Source organism: Geotrypetes seraphini, chromosome 5 (genome assembly GCF_902459505.1).
Source record: "Geotrypetes seraphini chromosome 5, aGeoSer1.1, whole genome shotgun sequence".
Lineage (NCBI taxonomy): Eukaryota > Metazoa > Chordata > Amphibia > Gymnophiona > Dermophiidae > Geotrypetes > Geotrypetes seraphini.
In genome coordinates this window covers 213,710,094-213,730,944 of record NC_047088.1, presented here as the reverse complement: position 1 = coordinate 213,730,944, position 20,851 = coordinate 213,710,094, and the positions used below count along the sequence as shown (strand labels likewise).

General features: G+C 41.7%; 1 protein-coding gene across 3 annotated transcripts in view; it reads right to left on the bottom strand.

Annotated features, from left to right (window-relative positions):
- PLA2R1 (phospholipase A2 receptor 1) overlaps positions 1-20,851 on the bottom strand; it is a 206,411-nt gene that overhangs the window by 142,005 nt on the left and 43,555 nt on the right. For all 3 annotated transcript variants that reach the window (XM_033944554.1, XM_033944552.1, XM_033944553.1), the window contains exons 5-8: positions 9,339-9,452; positions 6,346-6,489; positions 3,341-3,529; positions 997-1,154 (exon numbers count right to left, since the gene is read on the bottom strand). In XM_033944554.1, coding sequence (XP_033800445.1) covers positions 997-1,154; positions 3,341-3,529; positions 6,346-6,489; positions 9,339-9,452 — 605 coding nt within the window. The remainder of the gene's footprint in view (positions 1-996; positions 1,155-3,340; positions 3,530-6,345; positions 6,490-9,338; positions 9,453-20,851) is intronic.

Here is a 20,851-nt window from a genome sequence, read left to right as displayed (position 1 = left end):
CATAGTGATTCCTCTGTCCTATTAATCTCTTTCTCCTCAACAACGCTTTTCCGGTCCTATTAACTCTCCTCTTCCCCCTCTTAAATTCAATCAATTTGTACCTCGCTTAATCTATTGTAAACCGCATAGATCTTAACGGTATTGCAGTATATAAACTGTTATTATTATTATATCAAACAACAGCCTTCTCTAAAACAATTCCGGTCCAAACTTAAAACATTTTTGTTCAAGAATGCCTTCAATACTGGAGCTCCTCTCTATCAAAATGCTTCTTTCAAAGCAATCAGTACCCTCTTGTGCCATCCTTCCACCCTCCCTCAATTTATTTTTTTTCCCTATTGATGTGGTTTTTTACCTCCTATTGTTTCCTCACTCCTGTCCAGTTAATCTTACAGGTCTTGTAACTCCCCCTCTATAGCTAATTTTAATTATATGTATGTGGGCATTACTTTAACATTTGTTTTTACTCTTTAATGATTGTAAACCATCTAGATAAGTTCTGATAGAGAGTATATCAAATGAAAAATAAACTTGAAATTTGTGTTAGTGGATACTGCATGTTAAAAGCTATGCCAGTGGATTGGTAAACATCCCTCTTAGTCAGTACACTAGTTGTTTTTTGGGTTGTTGGGGTTTTTTTTCAGTGCATGGGATCACCATTGGTACTGTATTGGCAATTCTACAATCAAATTCAAAATTGCAACATCCCAGCACACTAGCAGAAAAGGAGGATGAGCTTAGATCTTTGTCCTAGAGATTCATCTTTGTTTGAGTTAAGAGCTTTCCCAGAATCATTGCCTCATTACCCAGTGGAAACACAGGTCTAATACATTATTTCCATCTCCTGGATCTGGAGGTCAACTGTGCATCTGACATAAACCAGGGAAATAATAATAGCCACCCAATTCCTTTTCATCCTTTCCCGACTTGTATCATTTTTGCAGTATGCATGCTTCATTAAATTTGCAGAATTCATTTTAAAAGGCTCGTACTTACAGACGCCTGTACTGAAACACAGAGTTGCCCATCATGTTGAACAGCATTGGGTTCCTGTTTCTGCCAATTAGTAAATGTTGGTGCAGAGCCATCAGACCACCTGAAGAAGAGTGGCGTGCTATTGCTACTTAAGCCAGTCCAAACTTCAGTCACGTTTTCTAAGCAAAAATAACATTCATTAGAAAAGTAAGGCAGGAGTGTGTTTTCATTACTTCCAGTGGGATTAGTTTGTTCAATCACTACTGACATTTATTATTTAAAAAAACAACCAACACCTCAACGACAGCTGATACAAATTCCTATCAGTATATCACTAATAAATGTTTAATACATCCTGCATAATTAGTAATGAGTCATGACTAACAAAAGCATTATTTTTATAAAATCTTTTATCTGTTTCCAAAAATATTATCACTAGAAAAGCTAGTGATATGAGCTTTATTGTGATTTTTTAAGAGGAATGCAGTACATTAGCATTCTTTGCACACAACCCTGTTTCTTCTCACTCTCTCCCTCAGATACAAATTTAGCTGCAAGTTGCCACATGGCACAAACACGCAACACTCATATAGAACACAGTATTCAATACACAAAACCAGCAAAGCAGGAAAAGAGTGTGGCGCAGTGGTTAAAGCTACAGCCTTAGCACCCTAGGGTTGTGGGTTCAAACCCATGCTGCTCCTTGTGACCCTGGGCAAGTCACTTAATCCCTCCATTGCCCCAGTTACATTATATAGATAGTGAGCCTGCTGAGAGAGACAGGAAAAAATGCTTGAGTACCTGAGAACGGTGTTGAATAAATAAATAACAAAATTTATTTATTTTTTTTTGCAATTTAATTAAAATGGACAAATAATATGACGAGCTTCATACTTTCCATGACCTTTACTTCCCTGTTGCTGCCCACTACCTGAGAAAATAAAATGGCCACAGCTTTAAGGCATCAGACAAACCCTTAGATAATTATACTTAAACCCATAAATGTCTCTCATCCTAGGCAAGTAACCTGAACTCGTGTAAAAAAAATATTTACTGTCGTTATACTTTTTTGACTACTTTTTGAAGGGAGGAAGGCTTCTGCAATTTTTTGGTCTGTGTTTGGGTGTGTGCCTGTCCCCACTAATCTATAAGAACATAAGAATAGCCTTGCTGGGTCAGACCATGGTCCCCCATCTAGCCCAGTATCCTTGCAAAACCCCAAATAGTAGCAATATCCCATGCTACTGATCCAGGGCAAGCATTGACTTCCCCATGTCTGTCTCAATAGCAGATTATGGACTTTTCCTTCAGGAACTAGTCCAAACCATTTTAAAAACCAGCTACATCTACTACCCTTACCACACCCTCTGGCAATGCATTCCAGAGCTTATCTATTCTCTGGGTAAAAAAAACAAAAAAAATTTCCTCCTATTGGTCTTAAAATTATTTTCTTGTTATTTCATTGAGTGTCCCCTAGTCTTTGTAATTTTTGATGGAATAAAAAAAAAAAAAATGGATCCACTTCTACCCGTTCTACACCACTCAGGATTTTGTAGACTTCAATCATATCTCCCCTCAGCTGTCTTTTCCAAGCGGAAGCGCCCTAACCTCTGTAGACTGTCCTCATATGAAAGGAATTCCTCATATGAAAGAAGATCATCTTGGGCGCTCTTCTTTGAAACATTTCTAGTTCCGCTATACCTTTTTTTGAGATAAGGCATTATAACATTCTTAGTCTTGTTTGCCATTCCTTTTCTAATAATTCCTAGCATCTTGTTTGCTTTATTGGCCGCTGCTGCACATTAGGCGGAAGGTTTCAGCGTATAATCTACAATGACACCCAGATCTTTTCTCGGGTGCTGACCCCCAAGGCGGACCCTAGCATGGTAACTATGGTTTGGGTTATTCTTCCCAATGTACATCAGTTTGCATATGTCCACATTAAATTTCATCTGCCATTTGGACGCCCAGTATTCCAATTTCCTAAGGTCTGCTTGCAATTTCCCTTTTTAAGTACTGCAGAAGTTGTTTTTTTCTGGGCCTTTTGAGGGGTGGAGCAATTATTGTCAGGTTTTTAAGTCTGGCTTCATGCATTTCTTAAAGAAGCACATGCAATTGTTGTTCCCTGATAACTGATTTTTGGTCGTGCATCCGACATCAAATTTTCTGGGTTTGTTTTTTGGTTGTTTTTTTTTAGGGGGGGGGAGTTAGAAACATTCATGATTTTCTTAGATCCACACAGGCGTACACCTAAGTGTCCACACATATTCTTGAACAGTAGCTCCATTGGTTCAGTGTGTAACTATCTTCTAATTTCTCTAGTAAAGCCTGTCAATCACCTTTTAAACTAATTCCCAATACTCACCATTTTTAAGAAGACTAATTATCAACTCTACATGGGCTAGCGATGTTATGCGGATGAGCTCACTTTCATTTGAATGACAAGACAGTAAGGCAGTGTCCCAGCTCTGCTCTTTTTTCTGGAATTTGTAGCAATTACGGTTGTGAGGATACCAGCCAGTATCACATCGAGTAGGATAATACTTCCATTCCTCTTTTATTCCAAAAACACAAAATGCAAAAGCATCATTCAGGATTAACATATAATAAGCTAACGTTTAGCTAACCCTTACCGTCTGTACAATCTGTTCTCTCTCCTCTGTAGATGCATTCAATACTATAAGAGTGTTGTCTCCATTTTCCGGTATGTCTGCTTAGATTGTAAGGTCTTTGAAGAAGGGACTCCATTATTTACTGTATCTCCATGATGTGTTTTTGGAATTACCCTCAATATTCCTGTCTATAGAACTGCATCTACTGTCAGAATCATGTAAAATGACGTGATATATTAATTTTTCCATTTTCCTGAAAAATCTGAACCAAAGGGCCCTTTTACTAAAGCCTAGCATATGCTAAATGCTAAGCTTTAGTAAAACAGCCCCTCAGATTGGCTGAGATTTATGAAAATAGATATGAATAGAGACAGTACATGTTTTAAAAGTTTCCAATGTGTGTGAACCTGTGAATGTTCACAACCTGGTTGCCACAATTATGTTTTAAGTTCTCTCACATTTTGGGCTCCTTTTACGAAGGTGCGCTAGCTTTTTTAGCGCACGCACCGGATTAGCGCACGCTATGGCACGTGCTTGCTGAAAAACTACCGCCTGCTCAAGAGGAGGCGGTAGTGGCTAGCGCACACGGCATTTTAGCGTGCGCTATTCCGCGTGCTAAGGCCCTAACGCGCCTTCTTAAAAGGAGCCCTTTGTGTCCAAGGTAAAAAAATTGGGGGGGATGCAATTTTCAAACGGGATCTAGCCCGCTAAGTAAGGGACTAGCTAGATCCCATGTGATGAATATTCCACCATAGCAACTGGCTCCATTGGCTAGCTGGAGAGTAGCAACAGCCTAGGGAGTGGAGAAACAGCTTTGTGGTTAGGGCAGCAGGCAGAGAACCAGGGAAACTAGGGTTTAAAATAAGTTTCCCTTCTCTGATGAAGTCACAGTAGACTAACATTTAACACTAGCAGAACACACGAACTTAGTGATACTAAAATGCTTTTTTACACTGTGGAAATTAAGAACCATAAAAAAATATTTTGATCCTTTATCGTTTAGACTATTGGTGCAGGCATTAGTTTGATCTATTTTAGACTATTGTAAAATCATCTATTTAGGAGCACCCAAAAAAATTCTAAGGAAATTAAGGATAATTCAGAATACAGCTGTTCAATTGATTTTTGGTTTAAAAAAGAATGACCATATTAGTCCATATTATCATTTACTTCATTGGCTACCTTTGGAGGCAAGAATATTATTCAAATTTTCCTGTATCTGCTTTAAGCTGATATCGGGATTGTCTCTAGCTTACCTTTTCTTCATTGTGTGTTGCATAGACCATCAAGAGAAACTAGAAACTTCTACTTATTTGCTTATCCAAAAATTAATGGGTGTAGATATAAGACCTTCTTAGATAGGACCCTAGCATTTCAAGCTGGTAGGCAACAATCTTGGTTAGGTAAATGTATTCAGCAAGCTTTGTTATCCTATTGCTGTTTTCGGAAATTAATTAAGACCACTTTGTTCGATAAGTTTATTACTTAGTGAGTTTTATTATTGAAATTCTATTTTACAAATATTTGTATTTTTTACTGTATTATTGAATTTCGCTGATTGTCCAGCTCTTTTTAGTGTAAATCGCCTAGAACTTTTGGTTATGGCGGCATAAAAGAATAAAGTTATTATTATTATTCACTGTGACTTTGGGCAAGTGACTTAACTTAACCCTCCACGTACCTCAAGCACAAAACTTATAATTATAAACCCTCTCGAACAGGGAAATATCTAATGTACCTAGATATAAATTTGCCTTAAGCTCAGATTTGGTAATATGAGCAAGCAAATCTAAAATCAAAATCCAAATGCACTAGCCAATCAAATATATGGGCAGACCCGGAGCCATGGTGGGGTTAGCAGCAGCCTTAAATAAGCAGTGTAGATTTTTAGCACTAGATTGCTGATTTGAGCCACCCAAATGGCAGTACTAAATCGGGCTAGCCACATTTTGGCAGTCTACATTAAGAACAATTTCAGATGAAAACCTATGTTATGATGCTGTACATTGTAATTTGAGGGCTGAACTTCAACAGGAAGATAACTTCCATCAGTCCGTGGGCAGTGGAACATATTTTTGGTTGGAGGGGGGTAAACAAACCAATCTCCAGACCCACCTCAAGCTGATGCTATGCTGGGCAAAATATTAGGTCGAGCCAAGACCCAGTGACCAACCCCATTCCACTTCCTATTCTTCAATCAACAAGGACTTCAACTGAGCATACCATTTAGAGCAGGAGTGGACAATCTATAACCTCAAGAGCTACAACTTAAGTCAGGCTTTCGGGATTTACCCAATGAATACGCATGACATCTATTTAAATGCATTGCCTCTATTGTAGTATACAGATGCCATGCATAATCAATGGTGAAATCCTGAAAACCCAACTGGGTTGTGGCCCTCAAGGACCGAGTTTGCCAACTTGATCTAGGGCAAGGGACATACAGATGGGGCAAATACTACAAAATACACCTAAAACAACCCTTCCAAGTAATCAGATCAACAGTAAAACTCAAGATAAACCAGAACATGAAATAGAGAGAAGGGGTGTAACAGGGATGATGAAAAACTTTCCTATTATTTGTGAAGGAGTTTTCTCAGGTGAAATTTGAGAACATCTGAATTAGAAGGGAGGGTCCCATAGTGACCTAATTCCTCTTTACAACTTTTTTCCTAACTCAATGCAAATATAACCCATGGATTATAGAAAAGCATTGGCTGGCACATTGTGCTGTACACACCAAGAAAGAGACACTTACCAAATGTTTCACGATCTGTATGATTTAAATATTTTTTACATACATAAGGTAAACCAGATTCACACATAAATCTTTGCCAATAGCCTTGCGATATGGAGCTAAAAACTCCACAATGATATTCTCCAAGCAGACCATGAGTTGTATCTGAAATAACAATACAGCAAAATTAACAGCTCCATTTTATAACATCCACATTACTGAGGATTTGGAAACAAAAATCTTAAAGGCTGTGTTTTGAAAAGCCTTCACTGCCAAGAGAGACGGCTGTGACTTGCCACATGGCCATGCCTTCCCAGCCAGTTCCACATGGACTCTCAGTTTTTGTACTTGCCTTTCATATAGAGCAGCACAGAAATACTGTATTTTATTGCTTTGTACAATGCAAGTATGAAGGCATGTCTGCTGGAAGCTTCACAGTGGTCATGTGTAGCATCTTGGGATCAAAAAAGGTTTCCAATTGTTTTATAATCTGAGGCCCTGATGTCAAAGGAATTCATTCCACCAAGCTGCTACATTAAAGCTAGTGGGATTCATTTTTATGTTGCCAGAAAAGACACAATTTGTTAAATCAGGACACAAATTTTAAAAATACAAACGTGGGCCCTTTGATCATTTCTGCTCTTTGCTCACCTCCTCCACTTCTCAAGTAATATTGCTTAATGTGTAAGCAGTTTAGAATAACTAGATAATTTACATTATCAGTCAGGATTTTCTTTTTTCAGTATAACCAAAACAACATTTAAGCAAAAGCACAAATGGTGACTCTTGCAATACGAGGGAGCGCCGTGAAAAGGTCACAGTATACTTCAAGCTGCAAGAATTTTTGCCAAAAAATAAGCGCCTGCAGTTGACATGAAGCACCACTTCGTGCTGTAATATGCCATCGTTTCTTTGCAGACTCAATGCATATCAAATCTAAAAATGAGATGGGTTTAATAATTTATGCTTGATGCTGGCAAAGCTAAATTAAAAAACATGTGCATGTCAATTTATTTCTGTTGTACTTCAAATGCCATATGTACACATAAATTACATGGGGGGATGCGGAAAAACCTTCATTCCATGCCTCCTCGCTGTCTAAAACATGGGATCCGGAAGGTTCGCCCCCCACATTTCGCCCCCAGCAATTCGCCCCTCACATTTCGCCCCCCACATTTCGCCCCCAGACACATTTCGCCCCCACACATTTCGCCCCCACACATTTCGCCCCCCGGATGTTTCGCCCCCACACATTTCGCCCCCACACATTTCGCCCCCAGCAATTCGCCCCTCACATTTCGCCCCCCACATTTCGCCCCCACACATTTCGCCCCCAGCAATTCGCCCCTCACATTTCGCCCCCCACATTTCGCCCCCAGGTATTTTTCGCCCCCACACATTTCGGATCGCAAATCCTTACCTCACGGGCCCTCAGTCCAGCTGCTGGTGTGCGCGAGCGAAGCCAAGGGGGGGAGGGAGTCGAAGTCTGGCCCCGCCCCCGGGCTTTCCCCTTTTTCGTCCGCGATCCGCTAGGACATGAAGGGGGATCGGGGCTTGGTAACTGCACCAACTTAAAATAAAAGAGACCCAAAATTAGGCTGCATTTTGTAAAAATTCTCTGCATCTGTTTTGCAGATGCCCACTCCCTCCCTCTATTCTGGCAAGCAGCTCCAGCGTCAGGGTAGTTCCAGCCCCTGCGGTGTCTCCTCCCGACTCTGCTCCATGGCATCACTGTCATCTGACGCCAGGTCCGAGGCGGTGTCTGAATCGCTGGCTTCCAGGCATGCCCGAGCTGGATTCACAATAACAGCCCGCCGTTTTTCATCCTCCAGCTGCAGTTGGTTCTCTTGCGTGCCTTCAATGTGCTGAATTACTAGACCAGCGTTTCCTGAACCCTCTCCATTAGGCACATGATCTTGAAAATGTGATGGCTATATTTCCGCCGCGGCCAGACACTGCCCCCCTCCTCCTCCCTGCCCTATCTTCCTACCTCTGCCGATCGTTGGCAAGCTTTCCGAACTCCTGCCCCGCTACTAACCGGTTGCGCGGATCCACTTAGTCCATCTCAGTGGCACGAGCAGCAGCGCGATTTGGCACTGCTTCTCAGCGCTGAGCAGCTTCCTTACTGGCTCCCAAGAATTCTCCCGAGAATTTGGGAGCCAGTAAGGAAGCCGCTCAGCACCAAATTGCGCTGCTGCTCATGGCATTGATTTGGGCTAAGTGGATCCGTGCAGCTGGTTAGCAGTGGGGCAGGAGTTTAGAAAGCTTGCGCCTGCCTGCTGCTCTGCCTGCCTCCCTCTGGCCCAAGCCCCGATCCCCCTTCATGTCCTAGCGGATCGCGGGGGCGGGGCCAGACTTCGGCGCTGCTGCTCATGGCATTGATTTGGACTAAGTGGATCCGTGCAGCTGGTTAGCAGTGGGGCAGGAGTTTAGAAAGCTTGCGCCTGCCTGCTGCTCTGCCTGCCTCCCTCTGGCCCAAGCCCCGATCCCCCTTCATGTCCTAGCGGATCGCGGGGGCGGGGCCAGACTTCGACTCCCTCCCCAGCAGCTGGACTGAGGGCCCGTGAGGTAAGGATTTGCGCTCCGAAATGTGTGGGGGCGAAAAATACCTGGGGGCGAAATGTGGGGGGCGAAATGTGAGGGGCGAATTGCTGGGGGCGAAATGTGTGGGGGCGAAATGTGGGGGGCGAATTGCTGGGGGCGAAATGTGCGGGGGCGAAATGTGTGGGGGCGAAACATCCGGGGGGCGAAATGTGCGGGGGCGAAATGTGTGGGGGCGAAACATCCGGGGGGCGAAATGTGCGGGGGCGAAATGTGAGGGGCGAATTGCTGGGGGCAAAATGTGGGGGGCGAAACTTCCGTGAACCCTAAAACATGGAGGGGGGAGTACAGCATTTCCTACAGATTAACCATTTAGTTAAATATAGAATGCAATCCTGGCACTACAGAAAGACAACTTCAAAAGACACAATCTATAACTATTTTTTCTCTCTGCAGTCCTGAAATTGTATTACTTGGCTTCCAGTTCACCAATGCTAAAGGAGTTCCGTCTGCCCACTGCCAACCAGCTGATTCATCCATTTGGTTCAGACCTGTCCATACCACAACAGATTTGCTGCCCAGTCGCTCTGAAACACACAGTAGAAACAAGAGAGAAATTAGAACAAAGAAACGTCAACTCTCTCTAACCTCTAATGCATTCCTTTCTCCTGCTCGTGGGATGGTGCTGTCAATGACTGGAAGTCATGGTGATAAAATGTACCGAGGGGGAGGGTGATGTGGGCAGAGGAGTGTCTGTTCTTTAAGATAAGGGACAGAAGAAATGCAGCCCCCCAGGTACTATTTTGAGGCCCTCAGTATGTTATCATAGTTCTGGAACGTTGCTCGCCTCACTGCTGTAACCTCACGCGAGCGCTTTTCCGCGTCTGTACGTGATTGTGAGTGGAGTGGAGAGGACAATTGCATACAGACACAGGAAAGCGCTTGCATGAAGTTACAGCAGTGAGGCGGGTAACCATGTGCAGTGCAGCTTGTGCATGTGTACGTAATCTCGTGAACTCTCGCAAAATTCGACACCTCTCCTGCTTGATGTAAGATGGAGGAGGTGAGAGCTGAAGGTGGTTGCGGATGCAACCACCAGGCACTTAAGGCACAAGTTTTCCTGACACAAGTCGGATATTGATTCTCCCCTCTACAAAAAAGCCTAGAGGACTACACCAAAATCTTGTCTCTTGAGGTTGATACTTTAGAATCTAAGTCACAATTTTGCATGAGGTAAAACTCTTTAGGGTTTATAAATCTTTGCTTGATTGCTTCTGATAATTTCAGCTATACACAGCTGAAAGCAGTGCAACATGCAAAAAGTAAAAAACTATCTAAACTTCACTTTCTGCATGTTGCTGAAATTATCTGAAACAATTAAGGAAAGATTTATAAACTATAATGAGTTTTATCTCATGCAAAGTTGTCATTTCTTTAATAAGACATTAACTATTTTTTCTGCGGCCCTCCACATATCTACAAATCCAAAATGTAGCCCTGCAAAGGGTTTGAGTTTGAGACCGTTGATATAGATAGTTTGGTTGTCTTTGTTCTGAACTACCAATAAAATTGTGTGAAAAAAGAACCACCACTTTTATAGTTTTTGAAAGGTGCTTCTCAGTTTTCATTACCTTTGTTATCTTCATTTTGGAGTGTTAATTATTTGTGTTTAGTTTCAAATCATTCAAAGTGAAAAACGCACCCCTATTACTTCAATAGCTGAAGAAAGGGGACGTAGTCTGGTAAACACAGATTTTTACTTATGGCTCCTTTTACGAAGGTGCGCTAGCGTTTTTAGCGCACGCACACGATTAACGAGCGCTAGCCGAAAAACTTCTGCCTGCTTAAAAGGAGGTGGTAGCGGCTAGCATGCACGGCGTTTTAGCGTGTGCTAAAACCACTAGCGCACCTTTGAAAAAGGAGCCCTTAATCTGAGGAATGTACAACTATTACTACCTATATCCTGAAACTAGGGGTTTTTTTTTAAAAAAAAATTTCATCTTTTATCAAGAACAAGCAGGAATAAAAAAAACCAAACACTTTACAGGTCTCATTTTAAACACTATTACCCCAACGCCCAACCCTCCTCTCCCCTCTCAATAATTCAAAACCCAAAAGCATCCTCCAGACCTAGTGTATTCTTATCCAAATCCAGAGAGATCAGTGCTTGGGGCAGAAACAACCCAAGACAGTCAAGATTTAGATTTATTTATATTCCGCAAATCCTACAATTCTATGCGGATTACAGATTATTCAGGTACTCAAGCATTTTCCCTATCTGTCCCGGTGGGCTCATACTCTATCTAATGTACCTGGTGCACTGGAGGATTAAGTGACTTCTGTAATAGCGCACAAATTTGTTGAAATTTCTTCCAACGGCTAGGATGGTTACAACCTGCTTTATGTTGCTCCAGAAACACAGCATTTACTGAGCTCAACCACTGTGTTATGTTATTTAAAGCCTTAAACGGAGACAGCCCAACCTACCTGAACAACTGCCTCATCCAAACCACCTCAATCAGACATAGAAAAACACACCCCCTCGATCAAAGAAGTAAAATGGAAAAAACTATACGATGGCCTCCTGGCCACTCAAGCAGCTAAACTAGATAAACAAATCTCCAATCTACTGATAACGACACCAGACTACAAGATGTTCAGAAAAGAAATAAAAACTATACTCTTCAAGAAATTCCTGAAACAGCCATAATTTCAGAAAAGAAATAAAAACTACAGTCTTCAAGAAATTCCTGAAACAGCCCTAACTTCAAACTTACCGTCCTTCCCCCCTCCCTCTTCCCGCCACACAGAAACTACATAACCTACTCTTTACCTCTCTAGAAAGGACAAATGTTCGTCCATTGTAACCCTCCATTTTTTATCTCTTTTGTAATCCGCCTTGAACCGCAAGGTAATGGCGGAATAGAAATCTCTAATGTAATGTAATATTGGGAGCTGAACTTCTCAGCCATTGTAAAAGTATGGTGTGTCATGCCAACAAAACTATGTAGATCAATAAAACCCATTTAGCTCTATTTGGTTTAGAAGTTGTAGTTGTATAATTATAAAAGAAAAATATTGTGGTTGAAGAGGTAAATGGAACCTAAACATTTGCTGTACTTTTATGGAAACTAACTGAGCAATGCCAGAATATATGTCCAAGAGTAGCCTTCTGGGCTACGCATTTTCTATACTTACTGGTTTGTATGATCCCTATATAGAAAGCTCTTCTGGGCAAAATGTATGTTCTATATAAAAATTTAGAATGTTGGTCCCATAAATCATGGAGGTAAGCTTCACCAACGATTTACAAAGCAATTTCTTCAATAGTTCTGCAGAAATCACAACCCCCAAGTCTTTAGACCATGGGTGTCAAACTCAATCACATAAGGGGCTGAAATTTAAAACAAAGGCTAAATCGAGGGCTGAATTTTCTATTAAGATACTTAGTCTCAGTAAAAGTATAGATCCTTCCTCGCCCTGAGACACCTGTGGCGCGGTCAGGCACTTCTGTGGAGCGCCCTGCTCCAACCTAGCTTTTACACTAGGACCGGGTCCTTCTGCCTACAAATGGGTACTGAGGCAGCATTGTGAGGAGCTTAGAGCACCACTGGGAGTGGGGCTGCACAGTCAGGCACTTAGATGCTACACAGTCACCGAGGGCCACATAAAACGGCCAGGTGGGCCAGATTTGCCCTCCAGGCCTTGTGTTTGACATGTGTGCTTTAGAGTAGACCATGCGTCAGTTCCCTTCTGAAAGTTCAAAGGCAGTAAATTCACTCTCAGTACCTTATAATAAAAAGACACTTGCGATGTCACATCACATCCCATTAAAAATGTGTCTTTCACCTGGGAACCAGTTTAATCTAATTCCCAAGTATTATGTCAAATTATGTTAATCAGGTTTTCTATTCTGCCTTTACCTATTCAGTTCATGGTCAGATTACATTAGAAGAGGTTGGGTCAGTTACCCAGGAAGTTATAATGGACAGTTTGACATGGACATTCAATAGAATTGCTAGTACAGGTAGATCAGTACAGTTAGATCATACTTACAAATACATAGTTAAAAATTCAAGTAGGTCATCGTTACTTCATTGTTATGTCCCAGGACAGTTTAGAAATGGGCTTTTAAAACTACTATTTCAGTTACTTCAGGGTTGACTCTCTGTCTTGGTATAGAAATGCTTTAAAAAGTTTTCTGAGCCTGACATAGTGGTCAAAAGATCATAGTAGTGTAAGTGGTAGTTGGTTCCAACATTTTGCTAATTGATATTGGATGGATAAGGCAATTTGCCTGGTGGACTAAATATTGTTGCATGCCAGGAATTTTGGGGAAAAGATTTCTGGTGGAATATCTGTTGGAGGCAACCTGGAGTAGGATGGCCAACTCTGTTAGGTAGTCGGGGGCGTTTCCTGCCGGATCTTAAAGGCAGTGATGCCTAATTTAAACTTGATCTTTGTGATTATGAGCAGCCAATGTAGTTTCATATAGTAGGGCTCTAGGTATTCAATTTCCATAGTCTGTATATGAGTCTTATTTCTGCATTTTGAACTTGTAGCTGTAGACACGATAGCAACGTTTTAGAGCAAAGAGCTAGTGTTACATAGTAGTCTAATCAAGATAGGATTAGGGATTGCACTAAAATTTAGAAGGCTTCTGTTTCAAAGTATTTTGTAATGGATCTTACCTTACACACCTCTTCCTCCTACCCTATGCCACCTCATCACATAACTGTCTTTCTACCCCTCCCCAATTCTAATTGATGTTACCTCGCTATCCTTACAGCACCTCTTGTTGTACACCGTCTTGAACTGAAATGTATGACGGGATACAAATAAGCTATTATTATTATCATCATCATCACAAGGAAAGATTGTTTTATTTTTTTATTTATTATGTGGCCCTTCATGGATAGATGGTTATCAATTTTTATTCCTAAGATTCATGATTGTAGTTCTATTGGAAAGTCTGCATCGTCTATTGTAATCCTTGGAGTGTAGCGTGGGTCAGTCGAGAGTCCTAACTCCTAACCAAAGGAATTTGGTTTTGCTTTTATTTAGCTTGAGCATTCACTCCATGGTGGGTTGAAATCCAGTTTTCTATGATATGGACACATTTGTATCAGTGGTGAGAGTTTTGGCTAATGCAGCCGTTGCAGGTAGCATGATCGTTATGTCATCTGCATAGATGAAATGTTTGTGCGAGACCTAGGTTGGCCCCCAAGGATTGCATTAGAAGGTTGAACACTGATGGTGAAAGTGGGGATACTTGGGAGACCCCGTTGCGAGGATGTCAGAAAGTTTACCATCCTTAAGTATAGCAAAGTGCCAAGTGGTTAGTAAGCCTTGGAACCAGGAGAGGACTCTGCCGCTAAATCTGAAATCATGGAAGATCTTGGACATTTGATCAAAGTCTACGAGGTCAAAATCTGCTGCTTAGGTCGAATTGGATTATGATTGTGCCTCAGACAACTGGTGATGCTGGTAGCTGGTAGGGCTGCCTAGGCAGGGCCAGCATTAGCCAAAGGGGACTACCAAGTCTGCCCAAAGCTGAACAGCCTATTTCCTTTATTGAATTTTTGAGGTAACCCTATATCTAAGAGGCAAAGCAGGGTCACTGACACAGGTCCTGTGCTTTGCTCCTCTTTCTCCTCCTGCTTCTTACCTGCAGTTGCCTCCTTTTCTGCCATTTTAAGTCTGAATTTTGAATTTACACAGCCAAACAGGTGGTGGATTTGAAAGAATAATACTGGGGGGGAAGGGGGGCAGTGCCAGTGCCACTCCACAGGCTGATTTGTAATGGGTACTACAACCCTATTGAGTCATGCCTCTATTAAAGAATATGTAATCAAAATACAAATGGACATCCAAAAGAATAATTTGGTTTCAAAATGTTTCCACTCTTAATTGGAAAGAACAAGACAAAAATTTATAAACATTTGCCTTTTTGTAAGCACAGAAAGTTTGGGAATGTAACATTCCCATGAACCATATGTGCTCCTGCCAGTAAATTACACAATGTGCCAAAAGAACCAGCACATTAAAAACAGAGGCCCCAGAGGATTGTGAGTAATTTTAGTTGACATGATTACATAATTTGGTTTTGGTCCAAGTATGGCAGCAAGTCATCTGCAGATATAGAGCCTAAAAAAGCCTGTCCTATGATTTGTATGGAGACTATGAACCTTTGTATTCGCATCAAGGTTCTGTAATATCCACATTACAAAACATTCTACAATATAGTGCAGGAGCTCCCTACATGTTTTCTCTTGTGGAAATCATAATAAGTTGGATATTTAGGCAGTAGTTTTATTTTCAAATAATGTTCAAGATGCCATACAGCAGGGGACCTTAAATCCAGGCCTCAAGGTCCACAACCCAGCCTGGTTTTCAGGATTTCCACAACAAATGTGTGACATCCATTTGCATTCACTCCATTTCATGCAAACAGATCTCATACATATTCATTGTGGAAATCCTGAAAACCAGGCTGGGTTGTGGACCTTGAGGACTGGATTTGAGGACCCCTACCATACAGCATTATTGGTAATTAATGTATCCCAGGTCTCTTCCCCAAAGAGCTTACAAAGTGGGTACCTGAGAAAATGGAAGATAAACCAACTTGCCAAAGGAAATAAGGAGTACCAGTGAGGATATGACTGGATATGACTAGAGACTAGCCAGTTGAGTTTAAAATGTGGTTTTGGGAAAATAAATGGTCTCAGATAAAATTAGGCTGTGCCTAAAAGTATGTATGGTGAAAGCTGGTGCATATTTTTACAGTAGGTGCTCTCAGAGGAAGAATTAGAGTGAAACACGGATAGGGGTTAATCTAAAATAAAATGAGTTTTAAAAATATATCCTTGAAGTGATGTGGAATCAATATTAGTATTAATTTTTATTGTGTAAATACCCAGTCTGAACAAGCATGTCAAATTAGTAGTATGTGTAAGCTTGAGATCTTTTGGTGGCCCTCAGAGCTTTCTCATATGCACACTGCAGCCCTTTGAATGAAAATGGTTGAAGATTACTGGTTTAGGAGCTACTGCTGCTGGATTTGCGCTAGAATTTTATGAAGCACAAGTATTTTATAATGTGTATATGAAATAAATATATTCCTGCCCTATTATAAAATTACCCCTTTAGTGTTTGTTCCCAGAGACTAGATTTAGTTTACCACAGTGGAAGCTATATCAGCAGAGTTCTCGGTCATCTCCTGTTTCTTTCACTTTTCCTCCCTTTCTGTCTTCTCACTGTTCTCTAGATTTTCACTGCTCATTCTTGCAAGTTTTCCTAATTTTATAGCAGGGAGCCCGATACAATTTTCAAAAAAGCAACTATTTTATAAAACAGATTCCTACAATGAACCTGTGGTGCACATTCTGCCCCTTGCTTAGAGCAAACTATACCCTCAGGAAAGCCTATGTGTAGACCACACAAAAGTACATATGCTTGTTGGCATGCATATTTGTATGAGCACAGACAAACGTGCAATATCATAAAAGCCATTTTTCTGCTTGTAAAACACATGGAAAAAGCTTTAATATAATTTCCTTCATAACATGGTGGAAGATTGTGGGAAATCTGCTGAAAATGTGTGTTATCTTTGCTCTCTCCCCCTACCTGAAGATGGAGGGGAGTCTTCTACTATGTTAAAATTTAAGAAACCAACTGCTGTAGTAAGAATAGGGGCCTTTATTTTGCACTGTGACAGTATTTTAAAATCAATGTCTCTTGTTTGTCTTCCTTTGATGCAGGAGCCTTATGTGATTGTTTTGTTCTAAGGGTGGCAAATTCAGAGCTGTATTTTTCTTGATGGAATTTAGCTCACACCTTTTCATTGGTAGTTCAAGGCAAGTTACAATTGGATACAGTAGTTTGGAAGGTAGGGGTTGACAACCCAGTTCAAAAAACTTAGGCCCTGATGGTCTAAACTTACCATTAAAATCCTGTGGGTTGTTGCAGAGCTGGCAAATTTTCCGATTTTAAAAAGACGAACGATGCTGCAAAAACTTTGCATGCAAATGAGCTCTGCAGAGGTTTGCAGAAATTCCATCTGATCAGTTGTTGGAGAAAGTGACTGACACATGCGCAGAATAGTCCATGGAAAGAGGCATAAATTTTACATCATAGGCACATCAGCATCAATCACCGATATTGTAGCGCATCGTGGGCAGATGTCATAAGCATCTGTCGGTGCCATAGGAGGAGGGGAGGGGCAGAGAACTACCAGCAAACCATGAAAATGCTTTTTGTCTTCACTGCTTCTGCGGGACATGTATGCTGCCCCTGTATTCTTTGTGAACTTCCACCTCTCATGCAATCGGCAGCCCCAGACCTGCTGGCATATGTTTTTAAATGGACGCACATGAAATGCACCTTTAAAACACATGCATATAGGGCAACTGCCAACAAGTAAACTTCCATCTCTTATACAATTGGCAGCCCAGACCTGCCGGTGTACACTTTTCATGCACATGCAAGACGCACTTTTAACACACTACCAGCACCTCCCTACTGGTAATTTTGGAGCATTAAAGGTCAGCGCATCACCAGGCAATGTCTGGGTATCACCTGGAGTGCTCATTTTAATATTAATGGTCTTGTTGTATTACATTTACATAGTATTATCGAAGGATGCTAACGAAGCCCGGAAAAGGCACCTAAGTTTTTCTTGTAGCCATGATTGTGTTAACGGCGCCTATGCATGATTGATATGTGAACAGCATAATTTTTGTAGCCGCAACCGGATGTAGGTGCTGTTTACAGAATCTGGCCCTTGGGGACTTTGGTGATAAAGCTACGGTAAAAATCTACATCCATGCAGCCAAAAGAAGACTCAAGTATTGTATATGGGTCATTTATACTTACTGATAGGTAGGAGGGGTGATGCTTAAAGTTCAGCTTGGGGACAGGGAGGGGGATTCTGGGGTCTGGTTGGGAAAGTACTGTGGGTTGGAGGGAAGATCTCCTACATTTGATGTAACCCAACTGGAACTGTTGGTTAAGAGGGTAATAAATACCATGTTTAGATTAGATTAGCCCAACATGTCCCCAACTCTTATTTCCATCATGGTTCCCAATCGGGTCCTTAAGCCAAAAAGTTTGCCCATCCTGATCTAAGGCAACAGAGGTTTAAGTGACTCGCTTAAGGTCAGAAAGATAATTATCAGTGGGATTTGAACTCTCAGCCTGATGTTCTAACAACTTACTGCAGAGGAGAAAATAAAAAAAAAAAATTAAAAACCCAGCTCTACAGAGGAAATTTACTGAATGATATGAGAAACATGGAATAAGCATATATTAACTTTCTGTGAGTTTCTTATAGATTGTATTTAGGGCTATTTTGTGAGCTTCACATGAACTATTTATTCTCCCCCAGAAGTACAGAACGTATAAAAAAAAACACTACAAAACTAATCTGTAGGCATTACCTTTGTACTGGATTAACTCAATCCATCTGCGACTAGTTTTCAAGCGCTATACTCCCTGCATTGGGCTGGTAAAGCGACAATGCACCGGTTGAGGGACGGGGAAAACGTGAAAAGTCTTTACATTGTTGCATGCTATGTGCGTACCAACATGTGTATCTAGTACCTCTTTTTTGAAGAGAAACTACCAGGCATGAGGTCTCCAACAAGAATTACAGTAACTCCATAACACACTTAGAACTGATAAAATCAGAGTAGCTTTCAAACATGCAAATATCAGTAATGCCTCAGGAATGCAATAGATGCTAACTGAAATAGGAAAAACTGATACATCCTACAGCCCCATAGCTACTGCTGTCCTTTTTAAATTATGTCTGTAGACTTAAAAGAAGGCTAATCATTACTTATGCAGGGAAAGTGCATCTAGATACTTTACAACAGTTGAAATTAAAGCTCTTGCATTATTACTAAAAGGCTATAACTCGCCTAACTTGATTCCAGAAGATCATATGAGTTCCTAGTCCTACTAGGAACGGTGGAAAACCTGCACAGCTGCGAGGAAAAGTGTAGCTACATGTCTCCCTCCGTATTTGCGGGTTTGGCACTCACGACTTTGATTATTCATGGGTTTAATCATGCTGGCTCCGCCCCTCGATTGACATCATCTTGGAGTGCTGAGAAAAAAGTTCAGCTCTTCTTTGCAGCGTGGTCAGGCAAACAGCAGCGTTGGAGAAAAGTGTGCAGAGAGAACATTTCTGCACCTGTTTCAGCGTGGTCAGGCAAACGGCAGCGTCAGAGAAAAGTGTGCAGAGAGAAAAATTCAGCACTTGCTTCAGCGGGATCGTGGAAATGGCTGCATTGCAAATACCAATGATAAGTTTTAATTGTGTTTTCACGGTATTCGCAAGGGCTAAACCACAAACCCCGCAAACACGACAGCAAAAAGATTTTTGGGTATTCGTGGGCTGTCTTTGATCCTAACCCCCCTAACACCTCTAAGTTCTTGCACCAGAATATCTTTCAGCCTGATCTGTCACAACTGAGTTTTTACAGCCCCACTTTAGACAGAATGTAGAAATCAGAACTGAAACATTCACACCAGGATGTATTTTAGAAAACGATGTGCCCACGTAGAGCCTGTTCTAAAAAGCATGCAGGAATGGATGTGGAAGCACCAGTTATGTGCAGTGTGAGCATCGATTTTACAAAAATGAACATGAATAAATTTAATAGAGGGAACGTGGCTACATCAACATCTATGGGTCAGCATGTATACATGTATGAGTATTTCAGAACCTACATATGTATGTATTATATGGAAATCTGGCAGAGACATGGAACAGACAAAACAACAGTCAAAAAGCATGGGTTTGACCCCTTCCGCTACTGTTGCTAATAAATCTTTCAATAAAAATCTATAGTGGAAAAGATAGTTGTTTGCATTTGGAATACCCTTAAAGTCTATGGGGCACATAATAATAAAAAAAAGTCTAAAAAGTTGCCTAAATGGGTACTTGGACGATCAAAAAGCCTGATCGTCCAAGTACCCCCAGCTCCCTCCTGGCCCCATCAGAATCGGCAGGGGGGGAGGGGGGTTGGGGATCGCCGGGCTTGGGCTCCCTCCTGGCCCCGATCGTGTCAGGCGGTTGGGGGGTCGTGGTGCCACTGGGCCAGGAAGACTTGGGCTCCCTCCTGCCCCTATGTCAGCGGGGGGTTGCGGTTCACCAGGGCAGGAGGGCTTGGGCTCCCTCCTGCCCTGATCGTGTTGGGCGGGTGGGTTTTCAGCGGGGCAGGAGAGCTTGGGCTGCCTCTTGCCCCGATGTCAGCGGAAGGGTCGCAGTTCGCCAGGGCATGAGGGCTTGGGCTCCCTCCTACCCTGATCGTGTCGGGGGGTTCGGGAGTGCCACGTGACAGGAGGGCTTGGGCTCCCTCCTGCCCGGATCGTTATAGGGGGGGGGGATTCTGTAACCGGTGTTGTTTTTGACAGACACCGGTTACAGAATCCAGCTTTTAGGCGAAGGACTGGCTCCTCCTTCACCTAAAAGTTCTTGTTTTGGACGTTTGGGAGTTAGGCTTTTTTTAGGTTGATTATATGGTGTTAGTGTAGATGTAGTGGTGGTCTGGGCGTTTAAACAGCTGAACTTAGAGGCAGGCCATTATAAAAAAAAAAAAAACTTCCTCTTGGATGTTTTTTTTGATAATGGACATTTTCCCTGCTTCTACTTTCAACGTTTAAGGCCTTAGGCCAAAAGGGGACTTAGACAATTTTTTGATTATGCCCCTCCAAGTGTAATGATAATAATAATTTTATTTTTATATACCGCCCTAGCACATAGTTCTAGACGGTTCACATACAGTACTAAAAGTATACAAACAGTGAATAAAAATACAAAGTCTAAGAACAACTAAGATTATACAATCCTATATAATAAAAAGCTAGCCGCGCATGCGCACTCAGACCTGCGTGATCTGTGATCCATGATCTGTGATCCGTAGGTCCGTGGTCAGAGTGCATATGCAGCGGCCAGACAAATCGGGAAAGCACAGCCGGC